The 24,675-nt window shown below is 32.6% G+C and overlaps 1 protein-coding gene across 1 annotated transcript in view; it reads left to right on the top strand.

Annotated features, from left to right (window-relative positions):
* nmo (serine/threonine-protein kinase nemo) overlaps nt 1-24,629 on the top strand; it is a 126,710-nt gene extending 102,081 nt beyond the window's left edge. The window contains exons 9-10 of the mRNA XM_085482773.1: nt 701-794; nt 7,337-24,629. Of these exons, the coding sequence (XP_085338899.1) occupies nt 701-794; nt 7,337-7,391 (149 nt within the window). The 3' untranslated portion in view covers nt 7,392-24,629. The remainder of the gene's footprint in view (nt 1-700; nt 795-7,336) is intronic.
* Nucleotides 24,630-24,675: the final 46 nt, after the last annotated feature.

Below are 24,675 nucleotides of genomic sequence, written 5' to 3'. Positions count from 1 at the left end.
GGACGCGAGAATATCTCGCGTATCGAGTATAATGACGTACACAGTAAGTATCTTAGGCACGTGGCTGCGCTATTCGAGAACAATAACCGCGATAAACACGCTCGAGTATGTGCGTGTCACGATAAATCATAGTTTATCTCAGCAGCACCTAGTCGCTGTGAATCGTGAGGTTCTCGTGCTTCCTCACGTAATCGTTAACGATGGAACGAAGAACGGTGAATCGACAAGTAACGTAAAAAATACTGCTTATGTCAGATTATCTCCCAATTTATTTTTGTTTGATGCGAGTTACATTAAAATTTCAAATCAAGATTCCGCTATTGTATACGATTAAAATTGAATTTATCAGTTTCATTATTTTTACGACAGTAAAACGCGTGAAAGCTTCACGCAAGATTTAAATCTGCAAAAGTGTAAATAAAATTGGAAAAAATATTCTCGCAAGCTTTTTCAAAAATATTTTTAAATCCTTTAATTTTTCCCGATTTTAATAACTGATAAACGGATCGCAATAATAAAATTTTCTAAAGATTACGTCGACTGGAGAGATTCATTTAACTGTATTTAGCACTGACAGGACGCGAATCATGACGTTGTTTATGAACCATGGTGTCACTAGCTCGGGAAATTGTATCGCGCCGTCATCGGCATTCCGTCTCCGTCATTCTCTCATATACTGGTACGTCGTTGTCTGTTTCAGAGGAGATGCACAAATTTATAGCGGAGCAGCTGAATACAGCACGAGTGCCGCTCTGCATAAATCCGCAATCCGCGGCATTCAAGAGCTTCGCAAGGTAAGTCACATTACGATGCGAATTCACGCAAATCGCTCTTGACCGGTCGATATACACAGTGCTCCAGAACTATTGAAAATAATTAGAAGCAAGACTAAAAAAATTGTTCGTTAAAATATTTAAAAATTCGAATTAATGGAGACGAGAATCAAGATATTTTTAAGAATCGAGCTTATGATAAATGCATCTTGATGGCAAAATCTTACTTGACGTATAACTTTAAGTAGAATTTAATAGACTAGACACGTGTTTTTCACATTAATACTGTAAGGATATTTAAGATGAGAAATATATAAATTGCACTTTATCAATACATTGATTGACTTTACAGTTGTAACGCGTATATAGTTTTGGAATACTCGGTATATAATACATGACCTGACTCATAAAAATCCCCCGAGTCGCATATAAAAAAAGTCACCAAACCAATCGACGAAAAACGAATCCTAATAGAATTAAAAAAAGAGAGAAAAAAAATGTTCCTCTTTTCTCTTCTCCTCGAAATCAATCAATACCTTCCTTCCTTCACATTCATACATCTCCCGCGCCGTGATCCTAGATTCCCGATCAAAAGACAGGTTAATAATCCCTAAGAAGGTTCATAGAGGGGCGCACAGTGTTTCTTATCAAGTCGAAGCAGTCGAGTAGAGCGGATATATCGGGTGTTCGAAGAGTAGCGCTGACTAGAGCCAGCTGAGTCTTTCGACGCGTAACGAAAAGAGAAAATAGATTTCAAAATCGATACTCGAAACTCGGGTCAATAGATAAAGAAAAAAAGAGGGGCCTTTCGTCCTGGCGATCCTCTTGCTAACGTCCTTAAAGATACGCTTTGTATCTTTTGACATTATTCCAAGGAAGAGTAAAGCGTAAGATGTGTGTGTTTCACGTAACCCTGTCGGCCCACTGTGACACAATCATTATCGATCTCTCGATATATATATATTTATAATAGAAGAGTAGAGATCAAGTAGATAAGGAATTGATAACTATCAATATCGCCGAATTAGGAGGATTAGAATGATATTTTAAAGTAGTACATCTTTAAAATAATCAAACGTATATATTGTCTCATATTTTTCGTATTCTTTCACACCTGTGTGTCGTTTGACAAAATGTTTATTCCTTTTCACAATTTTGAAATTAATCGAATAATCTTTGTTTTTTTATAATTATATAATTTGAAATTTTTTTTTATATACATTAATTATAATTAGCAATTGTCAGAAAGCACATTTATATATTGATCGATCTTTGTGAATAAGAAAATTATTTCATATATCAATTATATTTCGCATGTTTACAATTACAATTATAAATCGCATTTCTGATGGTTTGGAAAATTGCGTATTATTAAGAGTAATGAAAATATAATATTAGTGAAATTATCATCAATTAGCGCAATCAATTTATTTTCTCATAAAATATATGTATTCGTATATACAGACGGATAATACTTTATGATTTAATAGATTCATGTGATAATGCAATTTATAGATAATTTGCAATGAAAATTATATTATTATGTAAGTAGAAGAAAAGAAAAATTAGAAGAATGATGTACATATTAAAATAAATTTTGTTTTGGATGAACATTATTAATTTAGGAAAATTAAAAATATCAATTATTACTGTACTATTATGAATATTTGGCTTAGTATTGAATTTCAAATTAAAACCATTCTGTTATTATTAAAGTTTGTTTGATACTTTAGAATATTGTTCTAATTTTCTCTCTCTCTGCGATATTGAGATGAAACAACAAGGTTTTTGATATATGTATAATGACAAATCTAATATTTTCTCCCAGATTACACTACTCAACAAAATTAAATTTTCCTTTTGTAGAAGTATAGTAAAAAAATCCTAAACTATTATATTACAATTTTCTGGTATTTTAAAATTATAATAGAATATCAGTACGTCTAGATTTTTCGCCACATACTGTTTTATGATTTATAGCGTTCATAAATGTTTAACAACAAAGCTCAAATATGAAATATAAAATGTGCTACATATTTCAAAAAATTGCATCAAAATATAAACAATAAATAATTGTACATACGAAAAAATGTTCGCTATACCATCGAAAGTTAACGAACTCTAAAAAATGGTTCAATGAAATTCGAAATTTAGACGTAACTATTAATCAGATTTTTGAGATTTCACATTTGAATTCACATTGTTGCCTGTATGGAAATTTGGTGAATAGAAACATTGATAGAGACATCGAAAACAAATCTGATGCACACTCAGTGTCATAACTTCTACAAGGTGTCTATTGTTGAGTAGTGTTGTTCGCAACACTGCTGTTGGATGTGTAACAATTGTTCGTCTTGCTTACTCTGCCGTCTCAAGTTAGAGCAAGCCGATCGCCGAACCAGCGCCCTGCGTCGCGTATACGTATACGTTACTACTACTACTACCACTACCGACTCAGCTATCTACCACTGTCAGCTACTATCGACTACTACCGCTATCGTCTACTACTACTACTACCACCACTACCACTACTACTACCAATCGTGTTACGCCTCCTCCTGAACGAACCGAACGAAACGAGAGTCAGCTATAAGTCGACGCGACCTCGCTCGCAGAGGTACATGATCCAGTCTATTTTTTATAATATACCAAGTATATTGCCTTTTGTTTGTGTTACAAGACCTTGGCTTCTCAACTCGTCCTTTGTTTACCTCATGATGTACAAATACACCGTGCCTATCTTGCGTTATGTCGAACGTCGCTGTGCGACCGATATATCGTCGGAATCGATCCTTTCGATTTTCGAAAACACGTATCAATTTTTTTCAATATTTATTTATCATGATATAAAGCGTGATGTTAAATCGTGAATATTTACTTGCATATATAAATATTCGGAAATTGGAATGGATTTTTGGTGATTCCGAAATATCTTCCGAATCGCATCGCTATATGTCGCGTGTTTCGCACCGAGGCGAGTTGGATCGCGTTCGAACGGGGTGACACTTACTTGTCAAAAAATTTATTCTTTTAACGATTCCATTTTTTTAGATGAATTTAATATCCCACGAATATAGCTGATTCGGAAATCTAATATAATTATTTGAAATTATTTTTAAACTAAGATTAAAAACCGTGGAAAGTTGCTTTTATAAAATATGCGATGTATTTTCAATCGAATTAAATTAAGAATCGCTCTCGACGATGATAATGAAATTGTTGAAATGTTTTATTTTAGGCTTAAATAGGTAAGCCTAAGATAACAAGATAAATTAACATTTCAAATATCTTCACAAGAAAAAAAAATAAATAAATAAACTTTGAAGATTTACTCCAAAATTTCTACGAGTGTAATATTATATTTGATCGATAGCCGCATTATTTCAAACGCAGGTAATATAACGCTTCCTTTTATGCAATGCGTAGTATAAAATGATCTTATATCTTAATATTCAAGGAATAAATTTCGGGGAAAAAAGCGCGAAAATTAGGACAATTTAACGTTGGGTTTTGCAGGTTTAGTCGACGCGGTTTAAACGATGACATATGAGGCGTGTGTAGCGGTGCTAATTAGCAGCAGTTTCGCTTACACGTAATTAACGGGCTCCTTAAGCACCCGAGTAACGATAATATATCTGGCGTTATTCGGCAAGATACTGTTTCTTCGTCCAATGAATATTTCCGTTTTGTCCCCCCTTTCTTTTAACTATGCTAGAGTGTTGCTGAAGCGAGAAATCGCATTGCTGCTGGCCCACTTTTACGGCCACTTTAAAGCGAGTCCAAAAGAGTCTAATTAAAAAGGAAACAATCTGCGAGAAACATCCGGTGATAGCAACTCATTCCGTTTTTGAAATCCTTTTACCCCATAGCCGTAGAAAATTGTGAAAGTTTATTACTGTACATATATGTACATACATGCATGTGCACACATTATATAACATTGTGATAGCAAATATAATTCTGCGTATTAAGGTTTTATAAAAAAAAGTTTAGTTTATTTTCCAAGAGATTAATTTTAATCTCGATAATAATTATGGTAATTAAAAATAATTTTTTTAACAATTAATGTAGGTATTATTTATTAATTACTTCTTAAACTTCGCCTTCAAAATCTATAAAGTAGATTCAAATGAGAGCTGAAAAGATATACCTATATATTCTTCATTAAAATACATTATTGCCATTATTAATATTAATAATAATATGATAGTAAATAATAGAGATAACTATCTGAAAGTTGTGAAACTTAAATTGAGACTAATTAAGAAACAAGAACATTTAGATTTTTAATTGTGCCAGATTTTTAAAGAATGAGTTTATCTCTCCTCCGTCCAGATTGATATTATATCCATTAAATCTTAATTATATAAAAAATGAGAAAAATTTATTATAATTCACGAAATTCGATATACAGCAATTTGTAAGTTGTCATCCCGGTTTCGTGCGCAACAACTCACCGTCACAAGTCGGCCTGTCATTTTGCGAACGTGTTATTCGTACGTAAAAAAAAAAAAAAAAAAGCCGCTTGAACGGAGCGCATTGTTTTATTGTTGGCATTATGAGTGTAAAAGAAGGCCTGATCCACCATGCAGCCTTCAGTTGAAAGAAAAACGTCGATGAGAAGAACGAGCACACGTCGCGACGCGCCAAAAAATGACAAAAGAAAAAGATGCAAATTATCTTTCGTGAAAATCTGCATATAGACTTTTCCTCATCCTTAAACCTTTCCTCAGATCCACGTTACAATTCGCCCAATAATATACCAACCTATAGAAAACATTTTCCATAGATATCCACCCGATATTAGGTCAATATTAATTTCGATACTTTGCGCAAATAGTCCGAACAAGATAGACGATAGATGAAGAAAAAATAAAATAACGGAAGCAGATTAAATTGGAAGCAAAAATGTGATTAAGGACAGAAAAAAAGAGACAGAGAGAGAGAGAGCGAAAACCGACCGGCTGTCACGCATGCTGACAGCTGCATGGAAATCAGACGAATGCTTTTGTTATTTTGCTAAAAATCAAGATCCAATGATCCTTCGTCACGAGCGAGTATTGCGTGCTCCAAATCGATAATGATTATTATCGATAATTATCGGTTGACAATTATATTTCGACCTCAAAATAGAAAATAATACGCAATCGAAAACGAACGAGACATAGAGACTTCTACATATAACAATTATATTTTTTTCGACACGAATAGTTGAAAAAACTGCACTGAATTTAGAAGATAATTTTTTATTGCATATATATATATACATATAATTTTGTATATATGTCGGTTCTGTTTATGTTTTCTGGCCATTATAAAGAAGAATAGATAAATATATTGACATCTTATGTAATGATCTCGAATAGAAAAAGAAGAAACCACGCTACTGCTCGTTGACGATGTCAGTTTAGAATTTAGTTGATCGATAATAAATCAAAGCACGAAATGATAGTTACAAATTAATTTTGTGGCATTTCGTGCTTTGCTTGTTTTCGAACGTTAGAGACTGCGAATGGCCGAGCGAGTACATTTAATTCGAAATCAGACTCTAAATTATTTCCAATTAATTTCGAGATATAATTTCTTAATCTTCCGTATAATTAATTGAATTGAATATAAATACAGGTATATATTCAATTATATTTGTATATTTATCACTTGAAACATTTGTCGAATAATAAACAGGGTGTCCGGTAACTAACGGACCAACGATTACAAATGGATTCTTTGGTCAATTTGGGAACGATTTTTCCTCAGCGAAAATGTCGAAAAAGGTCATCATTTTTTACAACTTTCCAATATTTGTCATTATGTATCTTTATAACTAAGCCTCAAATTAAAATTTTATTATAGTAAACTCTACCTGAAATTAACTGAAGAATGTAATTATGTTAGACATTTAACTCCAAAACGTTTAGTTTTCAAAAGACCCATTTTTTTCAATCGCTTATAACTCGAAAATTATTTATATTATTATATTATTATATTATAGTATATTATTATATATTATATTATTATATTATTATTATTATATTATTTTATATTATTTTGACTTCTCAACATTTTTGCTAAGGAAAAATCGTCTCCAAATTGGCCGGAGAATCCGCCCTTAATCATTGGTCCGTTATTTACCGGACACCCTGTATATATATAAATAAAACTTTCGATATTGTCTCTAAATGGAAAAATGAAATCTCTTTTCACGTTCGAATTTACTAAATTTCAACCTCCAAAAGAATTAGCTCGACAATTCGCACGTAGTTGTATTCATCCTCCATCACACACACACACTCGCCCGCAATCGATCGCTCTAACTCTTCCAGTATAATCGAATAATTCTCATTTAATAATCGTGAAAAGTTGAACGTGAAACACGATTAAATTTACGATAATCGCAAAAAAAGCTCTTTCGTCGAGAGAGTTTTGGCTCTCGACAAATTATGCAAGGGTGGTCGATTCGCGTTGCCAAAAGAGGATCGCACGTTCTCTCACACTTCCTTCTCGGCCTTTTTCCTTCCTGCCTTTCGTCACCCCTTCTAATGACTTGTTCGTACGACTTGCAGCTCCACGGTGGCTCTCCCCTCGGAATTGCCACCCTCTCCACACCAGTGGGAGTAAAAAGTCTTCCTCCGTTCCCGAGATAGAGACCATTGGACCCGAGGGTGACGACTTCGCGTCGCGCCTCGAGAGAAGAAAGGACGATCTTTCGACCGGAAGATATAGTAAGTCGCCGATAACGAGAGGAAGACGGAAGCTGCGGAGAGAAGAGCCAAGAGAGACAATAGACTGCCGCACACTGTAGCCTCAATTTTCGACTAGCCGATACATATACATGCGCGAGGTGTCGCAACAGCGATGCGTAGAAAAATGCCCGGGAAAATTTCGGCTCGAGAGCTTTTTATCATTTATCTCAGGAATGCGCTTTTTTTTTCCAAGAGAATTGGAAATTATTTTATTTCATGCTATAGGAATGAAATTTCGTTTGAAAAATTTCAGTGATTTTAGAAAAGTGAGTTAAGAAGTATTGGTTAAATGAATAAAAAATTTTCAATTTTTTTCGTAAGAATTCTACGAGGAAAGAGCTCTGCATTTCTCTTTTAAGATTGCATTTTTTAAAAGACAGTTTTGCAAATTCTCTCGATTTTTGTCTTAGGTGCATGCATTTCGAGGGAAAAAGACTTTATTTATTTTTTTTTGTCAGACGTACTTTGAATGACGTAAATGCATTTAACAACGTGAATTTCTTTTTCGACTTTATATATTCTGGAACATAATTAACTGAAATATTATTCGATAACGAAATAAAATTACAAGTAATGCCAAGATTCTCTTCAACGGTGTTTGAATTTAAATTTTATTTAAATAAATTTTAAATTCAATACCTTGACAGAAATTTGCTAAATTTTCATTTAAGGTATCATTTTACGATCATGATTATTATCGATCTTCGTAGAAGTTCAAGATTCTCATGAGATTCAAAGAAAATTCTGAAAATGTTAATAATCAAGGACTGAGAAATAATTAAAAAAGAGAAAGAGAGAATGTATGTGCGTGAGAGAAAAAAAGAAAGAGTAATATCGCCATACACATGAAACATTATTTTAAGAAAAATTCATTTGAAATTTCACAAGGAAACATTATCTCGTCGCATTTCTCTGCGCATTTGATCGCATCCTGCGTGTATATATAGCAATATATTATACATATACGTTGTATACACATGATATCGAAGAGAGATACACGTGTACACACATACACAGACACATATACATACATACACGTAAACACATTAGCCAATTTAAAACACAAAGTAGCCAATTTTAATTCCGAGAAAGAACAAGGGGATGGAGGGAGGATTTCCGTGAAAGCAGGAGAGCGAAAAGGAGGAGGAGTAATAGTTAATAGCGATTAGTATAAAAACTCGAGCGTCCAAAAGACGGGCCAGTCCTTTTTTTTTTTTCTTAGATTTTACACACGTGTACAGGTCGCGCGCGAGGTCAACTGGCATTTATAATCGAATATATGCGCACGCGTGGGAGGAAAGTGCCGGGAAGAAGAGGCGAAAGTTCCTTCACGTCCTGAGAATCGACGAGGAGTGTCACATTGCGAATCGAATTGTCTAGATGTCGCTGCGATAGTCAGACCGATGATTAGAATCGAATAGCCCTTGGTTGGAGATTGCGCGAGAGTGTTAGAATATCTCTCGAGAGAACGTCACCTTAATAATAATGATGTACAGTTATTCGATGGCGGAATATTATTCGGAGCGAGATATCTCTCAAGGATGTTCCCCGCGAGAACGTTTAATCCTTGGCGAGATCCTTCAGGATATTGCGAGTAGGTATGTCCGAAGGTCAGGCGAAGCCCGCCTCGAAGACATTCGTCGAGATGGGACGACTGGCGAAAACTCGACAGCTTTTCTTCCTTCGCGTCAGAAGATGTAGGTACCGTTTACCCAAGTGTAAATCGAGCCTCGAGAGCTAATCGATCATCGCGAGCGTCGACACTCGATCGCGAAACTGTTGAAATCCGCGACAGATCCGAAGAGGAAGCGAGAGAAGAGAGAAGAAGTCGTCGTGATCGGATCCTTCTCCGATGAAGTAACAACAATCCGGAACTGCTAAAAGGATTGTTGAAGACGAATCGCGGCGATTAATGTGTAATATATAATCGGCACTTTTCCTCCCCAATGCGTCGGCATTAATAAGATAACAAATTAATTTCGACCGGCATTCGCTGGGAATGAAGACTTAGTAAGTCCCTGATTGATAAGCGTTCTCTCCTTCAAGTGGAGAATAAGACGAGGAAGGAGTAAAATTAGGTACAAGTTCGAATGGATGCAAAAATGTGGGAAGAATCGCGGCAGCGAATCGCAAACGCGAAAGATTTCACGTATTAGTCTTATAAATTCATGCAAGAAGATATTCGCGTAATTAAGGGAAACTTGGAAAAGACGCGAATGATCCTCGAAGGATCGTTCGATTTTCAAAATTTATTTCGAGAAACGGAGAGCATTCTTTTTTCGCGTTTATCGGCGATTCGCTGTCTCGATGAGAAAACTCGCGTCCTGTTTTTTCGCAAGTGTCGGTCCTGTTCGCTTGCTTCTCGTCTCTCAAGATCGAGATTTCAAATAGCGGGACTCTTTAGATCTCAGGTTAGAAAATAGGAAAAGAAGAACGTCTTGCGAGAAGACAGGACTCTTGCGGTTTCGCATAGGAGAAGGAGGGAGGCGAAGGTATGCGCGAACACATGCACGTTGATATCCAACGACTTTGTCGCCGGCCGATCTCGAAGAATCTCGAGAATCTCCGCGTCGAGAAAATGTTTCTCGTCCGTCTCGGCGACACGATCATTTTCCCTCGTTTACCTCGCGAACGCGGGTTTTTCCTCGCGCGATTCTAGCGCGATTTATTCCAATAAACACACTGCCGACGTATCGTGCGAACGCGACGGTATCAATACGGAAAGAAAGAGAAATGAGAATAAAGATAAAGAAAAGAAAGTGAGAGAGACAGATAGTGAAAGAAAAAAGAGAATGAAGACGAATGATGAGAACGGGAATTGAAACTGGCGCAATTTTTTTTAGGTCTGATTTCTTAAACTCGCGGTAATTTTGTAAAGATTTAAGAAAAGAAATTTAACAAAAAAAAAAAAAAAAAAAAAAAAAAGCAAATACGAATGTAATGTGGGAATCTGAACCTGTTGATCTTACGTCCAGTTTCAGTTCTCGATGTAGGAAGGATCTAGAAACCCGTAGGATCGAGAAACGGAAGAGAGCGGTGGATCGAATTCATTTTTATATAGATAAGTACCTTCGGTATTAATTTCTGATTCAGTTGTAAGCGCCATCGCCGTGAGATTCTAACTAAACACGCGAATCCGGCTGATTCGAGCGAATCTCGAAACTCGACTATCTCGTTGCGATTAAAAGTCTCGTTACGACATCATAATATGATAAATAGCACGATAAAAAAATCTGTTCAAAAAATTAATCATGTGAAATTATACTCATTTTTTGTACTTCCTAAAATATTTCAGTTTGTTTAAATTTATCTGTAAAACTACTTTGTTGAATATTTATTCCAATATCTGATTCAAGATTCGCATTGGGGACGTAAATCGAGAATCGTTCGAATGCTTTCATTTCATCTCCTGACTCCTGATTAAAGGATATCTTCTAGATTCTAGAGAGATATAAGAGCCAGGACGCGGGGACATAATAAAATATTAAAAGAAAACATAGGAGCATAAGTGAGGCATCCAAAAGTACAATCACGCACAAAAAGTATTAAACACACACAAAAACTACTGAATATTATCAATAAACGATACAAAAAAATTTAGCATTAAAATCAATGAATATGAGAAAATGAACAATGAGAGAAATTTAATCAAATAAGAAATCAATATTACGACATCAATAAACAATATTGCAATTACATTTTTAATATGCACAATTATTTTTCAATATAATTTTACCAGTATTAATAAATACAGAAATACTTTTCACGTGACTGCAAGAAATTCAGAACTTCAGAATATCAAATTCAGCAAAATTGTTTATTACCAATATTTTGTTCATTTTATTTTATCATGTCTCGCGTCCTCAACTTGGGGATGATTGATAGATGTACAGAAAATCAGGAAGGCGCACGGTATAATAAATAATTACTTTCTGTGTGATTTTAGATTAAGGGATTTTTAGATAGCTCTAGTAAAGTAGCTCTGACGACACGAGAAATACCTTTAGAACAAATGAAAGAAATGGAAGAAAGTGTCGTTAATAATATGATTTAGGAAGACACGCAATTTTGCGTTTGGTTCTCGTCGACGGCAAAAAAATATTCTTTTTTTGTTTTTTATTTTTTATGCAGATCCGCTCGCGACAACAGATCGGAAACGATGAAAGACCGCCGTTGCGAGATGGCCGCGCGTAAGTTAGGTTTGTAGTTAAGTCTTAAAAAAAAAAATAAAATAAAATGAAAAGCGCCATGTGTTGTCCAAAAAGGAGAGTGTGCTAAGAATTTCGGATTGAGAGAGCTTTTCCGATATTGGTACTCTCGCTGATAAACAAATAATTATTATCGGAGCCTGCTTGATGTAATCGCGACACAACGTGTGCAAATATTAAATGTCTATTTCTCATAATATTTTAATATTCGCAAGTTTGTTTTATAAAAATATTTTTCATCATGTTCTTTCACGCTTTTTCAAATCGACCAAAAATGCATCTCTTAAATTCAAATTAAATTTTTCATGAATTCATTTGATTATAGGCACAACTTTTATCTCATAATTATAAGAAAAGATCATTGGGAAAAATACTTTCTAGAACAGAATCTTCTTCAAAATTAAAAATAGTTTCGGTTGTTGAATAGAAAAAATAAAATAAAATAAAAAGTTAAATTTGATCGAAATAAAATATATTTTAATGATAAACGCAGGCACGATGAAAATGTAAACTAAAGATTTAAAGGACTGTAATTAATTTGCAAAAATAACATCTTAACAATTGAGAGAAATAACACGTTTGTTTAATTCGCGAGAACATCGCCAAACATTGATTAAACACGGATCGTGCTTCTAATTTAATCAGGAGGCACGTGTTGACCCGAAGATTTCAACGAACAATCGAGCCGCATTCTTTGATCCATTTTGAATATTTCTATGTTTAATATGTATAATAAGTACCTCTCCTCCATATACATACACCATGTATTTCGCTGTAAATCTTTGGCGATAACGTACACGATAACGTAACGTACACGATAATAGTATCATTGATGAAGACGCAATTGTCACTGCACGTTTTCATTATACTAATGTTAATTCGAATATCTGTCGATGCAGTTGCAAATATAATAATATCCGACACTGTATATTTTTCACCGACAACTGTCAACTGTCAACGCTGCGTAGTGCGAAACGATAGTGTAAACTTTAAAGAGAATCTTTTGATGTAATATTCAGAGTACCTTCGCATTTAAAACAATCATGTATTTAATTACAATTAATTGTAATTGTAATTAATAATATTAGTTGAAATATCTCGAAAATTTTACCTTCATATGAAACATTCGAATTTCGTTGTACGCGGCGACAAAATTGTGACTTGTACAAAGTTATGTGCGATTTATATATGTGAAAATCAGTAAAAAATAATTCTGTAAAATTATGTGATTTATAAAATTCAGTATACATTTTTCCGTAAGAACGTTGAGTCTTCGCTTCTTTCGTCCGAGATCCTCCTCTGTAATTACTATAGTAACGAATCGTCTTATCAGTTTCGAAGTATAGTGTATAACGACGCGTTTCTCTCATCTCACATCAATTGTAAATAAATTATCATAGTATTCATCGTGTACATAATTTGCTTATCAGAATTTGTCGTGATTGCAGAATATTTAATAATACAGTCTCTATCGACCGTCGTCGCTAATTTTAATCTAAAATAAAGAAAGTTTGTACAAGATTCTCTGTCATAAAATATAAATAATAACAGAAGAGCTAATTAGAGTCAATTCGCAGATGTCAAAATATATGTACATATAGTAATAGTTTATAATCAGTAAGAAAGACCAATCTTTTTTATACTGCTTTTTGTCCGTTACAAAAAAATTATATTGCTTAAAAGAATTATCTCTGATCTTTGATAACTTTATATGATACTTATTTTTTTTTCTTTCTTTAGTGAATTTTGTTTCGTATTTTGGGAAATATCGAGAGCGAATTATATGATTTTAACATAGTTTTGATCACAATTATAAAATTTTCAAGTTTTCACAATCAGCAGTTCCTTCTCTCTATTGATATATTCAAGTTTTATACTATATCATGTGTATAATCGAGAAGAGTCCGAAAAAGACTGAAATATTGGGCTCTATGCAATATTTTTATAATAATTATCAAGTCAATACGTACTATTATCTCTTGCGCGAGCTTGGCTCTAATTTGTCTTTGTGTTATTATATATCTATTGTACTATTATTATCTATAAAGATCAGTTAGATTAAAAAGACATCGGCACAAATAACACTAAAAAAGAATCCTCTTTATTTGATGTATTTCGAAATACTCGATAACGCGCTCGAGATTATCCGCGATATCAAATTTAGTATTTTTATTATCAAAGACGCCGAAATGTTTAATCGAGATGCGATTCCATCAGAAACTTTGTTCAACGCGTATAAATATTCCTTCCGAACTTCAATAATATAGAAATTTGTAAACACTCGGATATGATAAATAATGTGTGCTCCACGGCTAATTAGCAAGTGCTTTAAATTGTGTTCGGGATGAGAGATGTGACAATTTTCACTTTTCTTCTCCGTAATGATCAAATTCGGTTTTTATTTACACATATATTTTTTCAACTAGTCTTGATTTTCGAATAATTTTTGTTTCAAAATCTGTATAATTCTTTTAAATTATGTATTTAAAAATATAATCAGAAAGAAATATTTTGATCGGCTCTCAATATTAAAAATATAAATATGATGTTTTTAAATCGGCCAAAGTTTCGAGATTAATTTATATATGGAACTTAGTGATCTCAAACCAAGAGATACAGTTCCGAATAATTAATTTTTCGTGCTTTGGCTCTTTTGGTCGATTTAAAAACATCATATTTAAAAATATAAATTGTGACTATATTGACATAGAAAATGTGATCTCGATTTTTATTCAACAATTCGTCGACTTTTGTTGTGACCGTATGATCCTTATTTCTTCAAATTTTTGCGACACAAACGACGATAATTAAAGAAAACGTAGTTGATTTTTTTATAAACTTTCGCAGATATACTATGCTTGCAATTCGTCGCCGAGAGAGACGCGCAATTCGAAATTTTCGCAGAATACGATTTGCAATTTTAACTCGATTAGGAACGAGCGAGCGGAAAATATAGCGAGTCAAGAGAAAGATTGGATGTGTATGATATGTATGTGAAAAACAGGAATTGAAATCAATATTAAAATTTAAATAATTTCAATTATCTTCATACGATTGATTAAAACTAAATATATCAAAATCTCAGATTTAGAGTAAAATATTTTTTTTAATAAAAATTGTAATCTGTTTAAAATTCTCAATTTGTTAATAGAATCACTATTTAGGAAGATAATCCTGAATTATACTAACAATAAGCCCATTACTTCAGAAATATTCTATTTACTAAATACGAAGAAAACTTATAATATTTTAATTCAAATCATTATAATATTATAATTTTAACACATTCGTCTATTATTGAATGAGAATAATTTTGTGCTTGTAATGGAAATTTTATTTACTTAAATTATACCGATTTCAATTTCTAGTGAAAACTAGGAAGAGAAAAAGAATACGTTAATTATTCCTATTAAAGGTAGACAAATAAATTTTCAACGACGAGATGTGTAAATATGTAGGTTCACTCTAGCTGGTCAGTCAGGTATTTCATATGATTTACTTCGATGTGAAAATCAATTGCGCATTCTTGTATACGTACTTGTGTCCTTTTACACACGCATACATATACACGCGTATTTGAAACACGACGCACACGCATCTTGTCATCGACGTTCTTCTTGCAACGGGAGAATCGAGATGAATTACGATACCGGAGGCTAGGTGATAAAATATCTACGTTTTAGAGATAATGAGTAATTAAGTGACAGAAAAACATAAAATAAATAAAACTACATATATTCCACGCTAACGAATATATGCCTTCATTATGGAAAGTAGTTGACATGAAAGATGCACCGAACAATAAAGTTGCTACGGAAGAGAAAGAAAATAAGAGCAAAACATTTTTTTCTTTGTTTGGCATAATCCTACATGCACATATGCACACCTAATCCTATATTTCTTCTCATTCCCCACACATTCCTATTCTTGGCTTTTTAGTAATAATTTAAGTCCTAAGTTTTTATATCAAGAAGCGAGAACGAATTACTTGCCGAGATTAATTGAATTTAATTAAATCAATTAGTTTAGCAAGCTTCCACTTGCATGTTAATGTCCCTCGCACTTGCATTAGCGCAAGTTTTATTTCGATTTCGTTGTAGTAGAAGAAATATTTTGCAGACATTATTTTTTGTAAAGGAATTTCTCCATCTTTAGCGACAAAAAAAATTATTCGATGGTTATTTCTACACACAATTCTGTTGTCGATCAAAAAAGCAGTGTAAAAAATTTTTTTGTGTCTTGTCGATAATTTATTTTTCTGGAATTCATAAAAGAAATCGCGAATTTGTACAAAATTGTAAATAATTCGAATCTCTCGTAACACATATAGACACCCGCCGATATCGAGCATATCAAGAAATGTCTTACTAATGTAAAATTTTATTTACGTAATAGTTAAAAAGCTCTTGCAAAATAATTTTAAGAATAAAGATGAATATAAAAAAAAACTGCAAAAATTAGGAAAGTAATGTTTCATGAATTTCTATGAATAATAAATTACACATGATTTATCATAATTTTGCAGTTAATAAAAAATTGTAAAATTGGATTTTATGATGTGTTCGCATTTTAATTGTCCATATTTTTGTAAAAGACAACACGCGAAAATCTTCAAATCGATATTCGGCGGTTCTGTGTAAATTATGAGATGAAATAAAACGATTCTTGTCGCTTTCCTATCGGTAGTATTATCGTAGCGGTCTGAAATAAAATTGTGACGACCTGTCGTTAGTAACTATAAGAGGCCTTAATATTATCATGTTTACTATACGATTATTATTTTACATCGATACGATTTAAGTGTGGTAGTGCGTATATAAAAATGAATGAATATGTAAAAAAAATCGACTTAATCATCGATTATATATATAGATATACATATATTCGCTCATGATCAGATCAAATGTGACTTCGTTCCATTTTTCGCCAATTTTTCAGATTTTGCGTAATCTTTCATTTTTTTTTTTTTTTTTTTTTTTTAGAATGTGTGTAACAATATTAAAAGTCAAAGTTTAAAAATATATTTTCTCACTTTTGTCAAATTTTAATAAAAAATGCAAACTCATACATTTGTACTATTTTAAGATAATTGATTTTAAGAAGATTAAAAGTAAATATTGAAAAATTAAATGATAAAAATTTAAAATAACATCAAATTTCGAAAAGTGTGTATGTAACTTTAAAACATCTACATAATTTAAGAAATTTAATTTAATTAGTTGAGTTTCTAGTTTAAAATATCACTTATTTTATTTTTCAATGTATTTAAATGTATTATTATTAAATTATTATAACTTTTTAAATATATATTTTGATTTTGTTAAAATTTCAAATTTCTTTTATTACGAGAATTAATACTTTACATAGATTACTGTTTTCAAGAAATACTTTTACTAATTTCCCTAAAATTATATTTTTTTTATACTGATGAAAATTCGAAGCATCGAAAGTTCAGCAAGTATATTAGCATCGATTGACATAAAGAAATAGAAAGAATACGAAAGAAGCTTTTATCTATATAGATACATACAAATCGCAAAGTAGCATATAAACGAAACATTGTACATAATCGCACGTTTTATGAGCTGTATTTAAAACATGTACAGGTAGATAAAACTATAACAAGTAATAAAAGCGAGCAATCCTATATTTAAATTTTTATTTCTCTTTGATTACATTCTAAAACCTATATAAATTTTTAGTAATGCAAGTTAGCACGAATCAGTATTTATTATTAATAAATATAGTTAAGTTTTGCGGAATTGTGCTACGCCTTGGAGAATCGCGTCAGGTTTATGTAAGAATAAACAATAAAAATTCTGTGAGTCAAGGACGACATGCACAAAAAATTTATTGTCGCTAAAGAAAGCGTGTTTATTTATAAAGCAAAATTAAAATTTTAAAAACACAAAAATAAGACAAAATATTTAAAAATTATGCGTAAAATCGAACGAAGTTACCTTTTATCTTGTACGTCTTTATAAGAGCACATTAACATGGAGTATTTTGCAATTCGATATAATCTACAAGGTGTTCGATAATAAGCTTGTTCGATACATATGATTTTTTTGTCAGTGTTTGGAAAAAAATATTGGAATATTTTTTTAATTTCTGAAAAATGTATTAAAAAAGATTAGAACTTCTTTTTTTTTTAAATATATATGAACTTAATAAAAACAAAACTTAAATATATTTGATTAATAATTTGTTAAAAAGCAATGTTACTTGTCTCCCAACTTTCAAATATTTTCCATAAACATTAATTCAAAAATTGCTGAAAAAAAAATACTTGAATTAAATTGATTTCAACTTGAATTTCCGACAAAAATCTCGCAAAAAATCTGGCTTGACAGCACGCTTATTATCGAACAACCTACACGAACGGAGACGAACCCAATCGACTGTATAAATATTCAACGATTCTTCGGAGGACTTCGAGGAGATATTCGCGTACCTTGAAAGTAACCCGAAGCCTTTTGAAACGTCTTAGTTAGCGTTTGAGCGATCGCGGAGCTGTACATAAGTAGAAATAGAATATGTAGATATTAATCGCGCGACGATGCGCTCGAGAGCTCTCTCTCGTCACAAGATAAAAAAGCGGATAATCCAGATACTTGAACGATTAGGTGCGTGAGTACCCGCGGGTTAGAGGCATCTTTCTTGCGATTTCGTTTTGATCTTCCAACCTCGGGCAATGATCGATCCTCGATACGACATTAATGATCGATCGACGTATTCTTAGAATGCCAAGGTGCGATGGATCAAATTTCAAGAACGGCTTCTCGCGACGCGTTCTATTTTTTCGCGCGAATGCGATATTACGTGTAGAATAGCAACGCGGGATTTTTTGAGATCGTTGATCGAGCTGATTCGCATTAGACGACGCGATTACAATCGAAAGAATCGAGATCGTCGCCGATTGCGAGGCGGTTGTAAGATATTTCAGAGACGCTTGGTCGGAGTGCTGTTATTTTTTATATATATTACCGGATGGAGAATCTCTTGGACACGAGTTTCTTAAACGCGACTACGCTCGATCTTTGATCATCGATCCTCCGATTTTCATTCTCTGTGTGTCTCTCGTTCTAGATGTTTCGTACGTCCTGTAAATAGAGCTATGTAGTTCTCGTCTGCGATGCTCTCGCACTTATATAATCGCGAATATGACGAGACAATTAATTATATATATTTTGACTCTGACTTGTGTGAAAAATTATCGAAATTTTTTCAATGTAAATATTTTAGAAAACAATATAACTTTAAATTAAAAAGAGATAAATTTCTCAATGTGGTATACAAAATAAAATTACTAATCGTTAATTAATAAATTTGAAATAATAATTATTTAATACAAGAAAAATCAACATATAAATCCTCTTAATATTCGAAATTATTTATTATATTATATAAAAAATAATTACCGCTGAGCTAATGGTAATTATATAATTCACGATGACAAATTGTTTAATACATTAAATAATGTAGTTTGCGAAATCGATCGCGCGAGAGCATCTTAATCATGGTCGGGATTTTGTGGATCCTCGCATCCATGATTAAACAAGGACTAATGAATTTCTCAGTGGACTCGTGTGTCTAATTATTATTTACGATTAAGATCGGTGTAGTTAGCGCGACTTTGTAAATAGGAATCGACGATCTTCGGCAGCGTGTACTCGTATATGTAAAACGATGTGAAAACGAGTGCATCTCTTTCGACATTTAACCCTCCTTAAAGATAATTACTCGTATGTGTAAAATCTCTAACGGAGTACTCTTTTCTCAATGCGTCGAGACGCTACTGTATTATTACACGTAGAAATGTGTCGCTCTACGATTTACTCGATATATGTGCGTAATAATGTCAGGGACCTGGAACTGGCGCACAAATTCGCAAATTTTATTCGCGTCGACCCGGGCCCGAACCACTCTAAACTCACGGCCAAAATAACGTAATTTAGGAAAAGCTGCTACTGGCAATGCCTTCTTAAACATTATTATACATTCCACACATATAGAAACGTCAACACACACACACAGATACATGTGCACGAATAATTAAGCCTGCCCAATAATTAAGCGAGTTTCAACAAATTACATATTTAATTGTAATTTTTCCATTTAAAGATCCTACTAAATAAATATATATATATAACAGAATGTTCTACAAATTGTCAAGTATGAAAAATGTGAATAGTAGCACTGTAGAAATTTTACACAAAGAAAATTTCGTGATAATTTATGCTGTTTAAATATGACACTGTTTATAAAACGATTAAGTAATATCGACATTTGACAACGGAAACATTTGATCTCCCGGTGTAGGTATATGTATATCGCGAGCGAAAATCGATTTTGTCATGACACGCGATTAATTATGGCAGCCTATCTATACATTCATGTATAATAATATATTAAATGGCGTTTTTCTTCTTCCTCTAACCGACTCGAGGCGAATTCCGAAACGCCGATCGCTCGCGAGAAGAGGACCACGTAATTTTCGCGAAATCGTGCGAGGACCGCTGTGATCTTGACGTAACGTTAAAGTATATTTAACAAAGATGAAAATATTTCGCGCAACAATAAGAGATGATGGCGAGTGTGTAATATACATATATATTGTACCACAGATCTGAAGATACGAGAATGGGATGAGAGAAAAAAAATATAACACACATATATATATATAAATATATATCTATATAGATATGTAGAGAGGCTGATCTCCGCCGTGTAATTTTTGTATTTTCGACGATTCGCGAAACAGCGACGCTGACGAGAACGAGAAAAGAGAAAGATTATTATTATTCTAAATATTGATTATTATTATTATTATTATTATTATTATTATTATTATATTATCATCGTCAAACAGTACAACTCGTCGCAATGCTGTTATATTTAATATTAGTAGAATTAGTATTATAATATAGACATTGTATAATATTGTAACAATTACATCGGCAAGACGAGAGGAATAGATATTATAGAAACACAGCGGTCCTTCGACGATTTTTCGAACGGAAAACGCGACAAGTCGCGAAATTTTAATTCAGATTATTTCAAATTAATGTAGTTGGAAAGAATAAGAGAGAGAGAGCGCGAAAAAATATTTTTCGTAATTGTTCTAATTTTCTTCAGCCTAACTATGAAATTCCTTTTAGTCTCAACATAAAAATATAAGACATGAAATTTTTGTTATACTTTTTTATATATTTTTAAAATTATACGTTATTAAAAAATTTTAGTTGCTTAAATAATTAATTTTGGAAAGAACATCAGATAATTATCTTAAATATAAAAAATTGCTCTTTTTATCAGAATAAGAAAGGTAGATTTTTCTAATAGGAATTAACATTTCGCAATCAGATATTTCTTCTTCGTATTTTCTATAATGTACAGCACATCATACATATATTGCAGCATAGAGAACGTCGTATTATAAAATAATATATATTCTGACTGAATAATATGGCAGGAACGGTGTCATTTGATGCCAATAATATCGCGAAAAGTTATTTGACGATTATGTATCTTTTCGCGAGCGAAAAGACGTCATGAGATATTCGCTGCACGATCTCTCGATATTATATCGTAGATTATATCGTAACACACGTGATACAAGACTCGATAAGTCATAACGGAGATGCAATGTACTCATTGTGTAAATAGGAAACAAATTGTAAAGAGAAACAAAGTAAAAAAAAAAAGATGTAATGTCGATGCCTATCACAGTTCTACTTCTACGTAACGTGTAAGAAAAGAAGCAACCAATCACTGCTAATCGCTATATTACTAACGACTAAATGCAGTTTATTCTATCTGTATGTGTCGGTTCTGATTGGATATAGATTTTGTATCAGTCTTTTTCTCCGTATAATGGTGTATAGTCGACGAGAGACGATCGATTTCGAGATTCTCGAGATGCGATTTCTCGCGCCCTTATATACTCTTGCTAAAATAATTCATTATACAATGATTTAACAGCGACATATTTTTTATTCAATTTTATTGTAGAAAAAATCACTTTATTAGTAAATTATTAAATTCTCAGAATTTATGCACAAAGTAGGTGTAATTGTTAATTTTTTTATTTAAAAAAATCAATTATGTGTACATTAATAAATTTAATCAAATTGAAGAATTGATGAATTACATATAAAAAATGTTTTTATTTTTAATAATTTGCAATATATATTTTCCCGTAAATAAATATAATAAAATGTACAAAAAAATATACGAATCTTCTAAAGTTTTGCTTGCGCGATATTATCGAGTTTCTCGAGATCGATTTCTCAAATCATAGATTCAATCGTGTCTTTCACAATTAAGTAGATCTTACATGTCACTCCCGGCGATCGAGATCACGTTGCATTCTCACCGTAAATAATTAATCGGATGTCCCGATTAATTTACAGGTGTAACGATTTTTCTCGCGGAAATTTAATTAATGTCGAATCTTTGCCACGAAATAAGATTCGAAATGAATGTTTTTTTCGCGATCGCGAATGACAAATGCGCTGTCTCGATCGTCGATCGCGACGGATGTCGAAAATTTGTCGTGCACATGTCATAGATGTGTCTACGCACTATATGTCAGGGGCCGGTTTCGGGAAAGAATTCCGATCTTGGATAAATAATCAGAGAGGGAAACACTTCGCGAAAAGATACTCTAACAAATTTTTAGTATGCAATATAGAAATTCGAAAATCGAAATAATTTTTTTTCATAACTTATGATTGTGTAAAATGAATGATATTTCATTTAAAACCCACTTGAGAATTCGAGATTTGCGACATTATTTCAAAATTATGAAATATACAATTTATATTTATGTGCAATTTTAATAATAGTAATAATTAAAAATATTAAAAATATACATAATAATTCGCATAAAGTCGTAAAAAAATAATTTTTTGTGTTAAAATAAAAAAGAGAGAAAATTAAATATTCTCTCGATATTTAACATTGCAGTAAAGAATTTAAAAAGGGTGGTTGTTTGTACTTTATCATATTCATTAGCCTCCTGTGCTTCTTTGAGAAAGATAATCGAGTGTTTCAACTTTTTAATTTTAAAAATATCAAGAAATTTCATAAATAGATATATAATATTTTTATTAAAAATTATTTTTATCTAGATATCGATCGCGAAAACGAAATCGGGTCCAGACATACATTTCTTCTGGTACTAGCTGTAAATCTTCGTGGAGGAAATCACATCTAAAGATATCGAATTCGCGAGCCGATTCTGACGAATTAAGCGTCGCACTTCTCCAATAATTCGTTATTGAACAAATGTAATTAGAATAATTGAGTCAAACAAAGCGAACTGCCCTTTTAGTCGTTCGGTTCGTCAGAAAGGCGCGTTTTTCTTGAATGTTGATCGATCGATCGATCAATACGTCTCGATATATGCACATGCATCGCTGTAGAGCCGAACCTCACTTTTTTGGATTAGCAATTATCGTGAGTCGAAGCCGAATCATTTACGAGTTGCGTCGCGAATGACGTGAAATCAAAGCGCGAATCCAAAATCACGAAAATAGACAACTTGGGACATTTTGTCGGATTGGTTTAATTCTCGATTTCTCGTTAAAATCGTTTTATTAATTAATTATATATTGCTAAATTTTTTTATTAAATGGATAGAGACAAATATAATGAAATATTTTTTTAATAATAACATTTAGTATAGTCTTGACTTTAATATTCAATACAATTAATATTCGACTAAATTGTCTGCTTATATTAAATATATTACATTATATATTTATTCATATTAAACGAATTTGTGATGCATTTCATTGTAATGATATAATTGTTTTTTTTTTTCCAAAGATTTCATAATCCACGAGAAATGTGTAATTTCTGATACATCTTTATAAGAAATAAATTTTAAGAATTTTCATTTAATCAAAAATTTGACATGTTTTAAATGCAGAGAACGGGAATTTGTCGAGAATTTAATCGAATATCCGGCGATATCCGGCCTTGAGATGAACGCGAGAAACAGCAACAAGACAAGAAAGAAACGACCACAAAAGAAACACACAAAGTATCGAAGACTGGCAATCAAAACTATTATAAGCTGATCGAACGCGCAGATTTATTTCGATGGCCGGCACGATCGCGATCGATGACCAATCTCGTAATGACGCGTTTACATTACACGATTGTGTCGCGCAATGTAAAATACATCGATTAAAAAAATTAAATATATTACATGAGCACTGAAAAAAGTGCAATCAAATGATTGTTGCCTCATATAAAAATTAATTAACGATTATCAAATAATATTTGACAGCTGAATAAATAATAAAAATAATCGAAGCGTTTCAATCAACAAAATAATTAGACTTTTTAATCATTTATACGAGAAATAACCGAACAGTAATATATTTTCTACAAATCGATGTTATACGATTTCGCTTGAAAAAAAATCGCGCAATGTAAGCGTCACTAGCGTTCGTTTCGCGATCGCGAAAAAGGCCACGACGAAGACTGTTCCTTTCCTTCCGCGAGATCGACCAAGAGGAAAGATTAAGTCGCACTTTTGTAGATCTTAATGTATAGATTATCATTATTATAGTAAGCCATCAGAAGTGACGAATATTGTCGTTTTTCTTAGCTGTCGTCTATATTTGCAAGGCCGTCGATCGTGCCGGCGAAAAAAAAAGATAGATCGGCGCGAGAATCATTAAAAAAGAGAAAAAAAACGCGACTCCAGACAAAAAACGCAGCTCTCCCTCTAAATTAGATACGGACCGTATGCGAATGTACGGTCGGTTTTTTCGAGTGAAATTGCGTCTAATGTAACACTAGCGAGTAGACATAGGTAGGTACCTGCATTTCAAGAAATTTAACATGCTTGGATAGATCCTCAATAAATCGTTATACATGTTTTGATACATACCTGTAAATTTCTTCATGTCTCCCTTTCCTATTTTCAGATGT

The sequence above is a fragment of the Nylanderia fulva genome, unplaced genomic scaffold (genome assembly GCF_048542155.1).
Source record: "Nylanderia fulva isolate GAGA-0341 unplaced genomic scaffold, ASM4854215v1 Scaffold22, whole genome shotgun sequence".
In the NCBI taxonomy this organism is placed as follows: Eukaryota; Metazoa; Arthropoda; class Insecta; order Hymenoptera; family Formicidae; genus Nylanderia; species Nylanderia fulva.
Note: the sequence above shows the minus strand (reverse complement) of the source record. Positions and strands in the feature narration are given on the sequence as shown.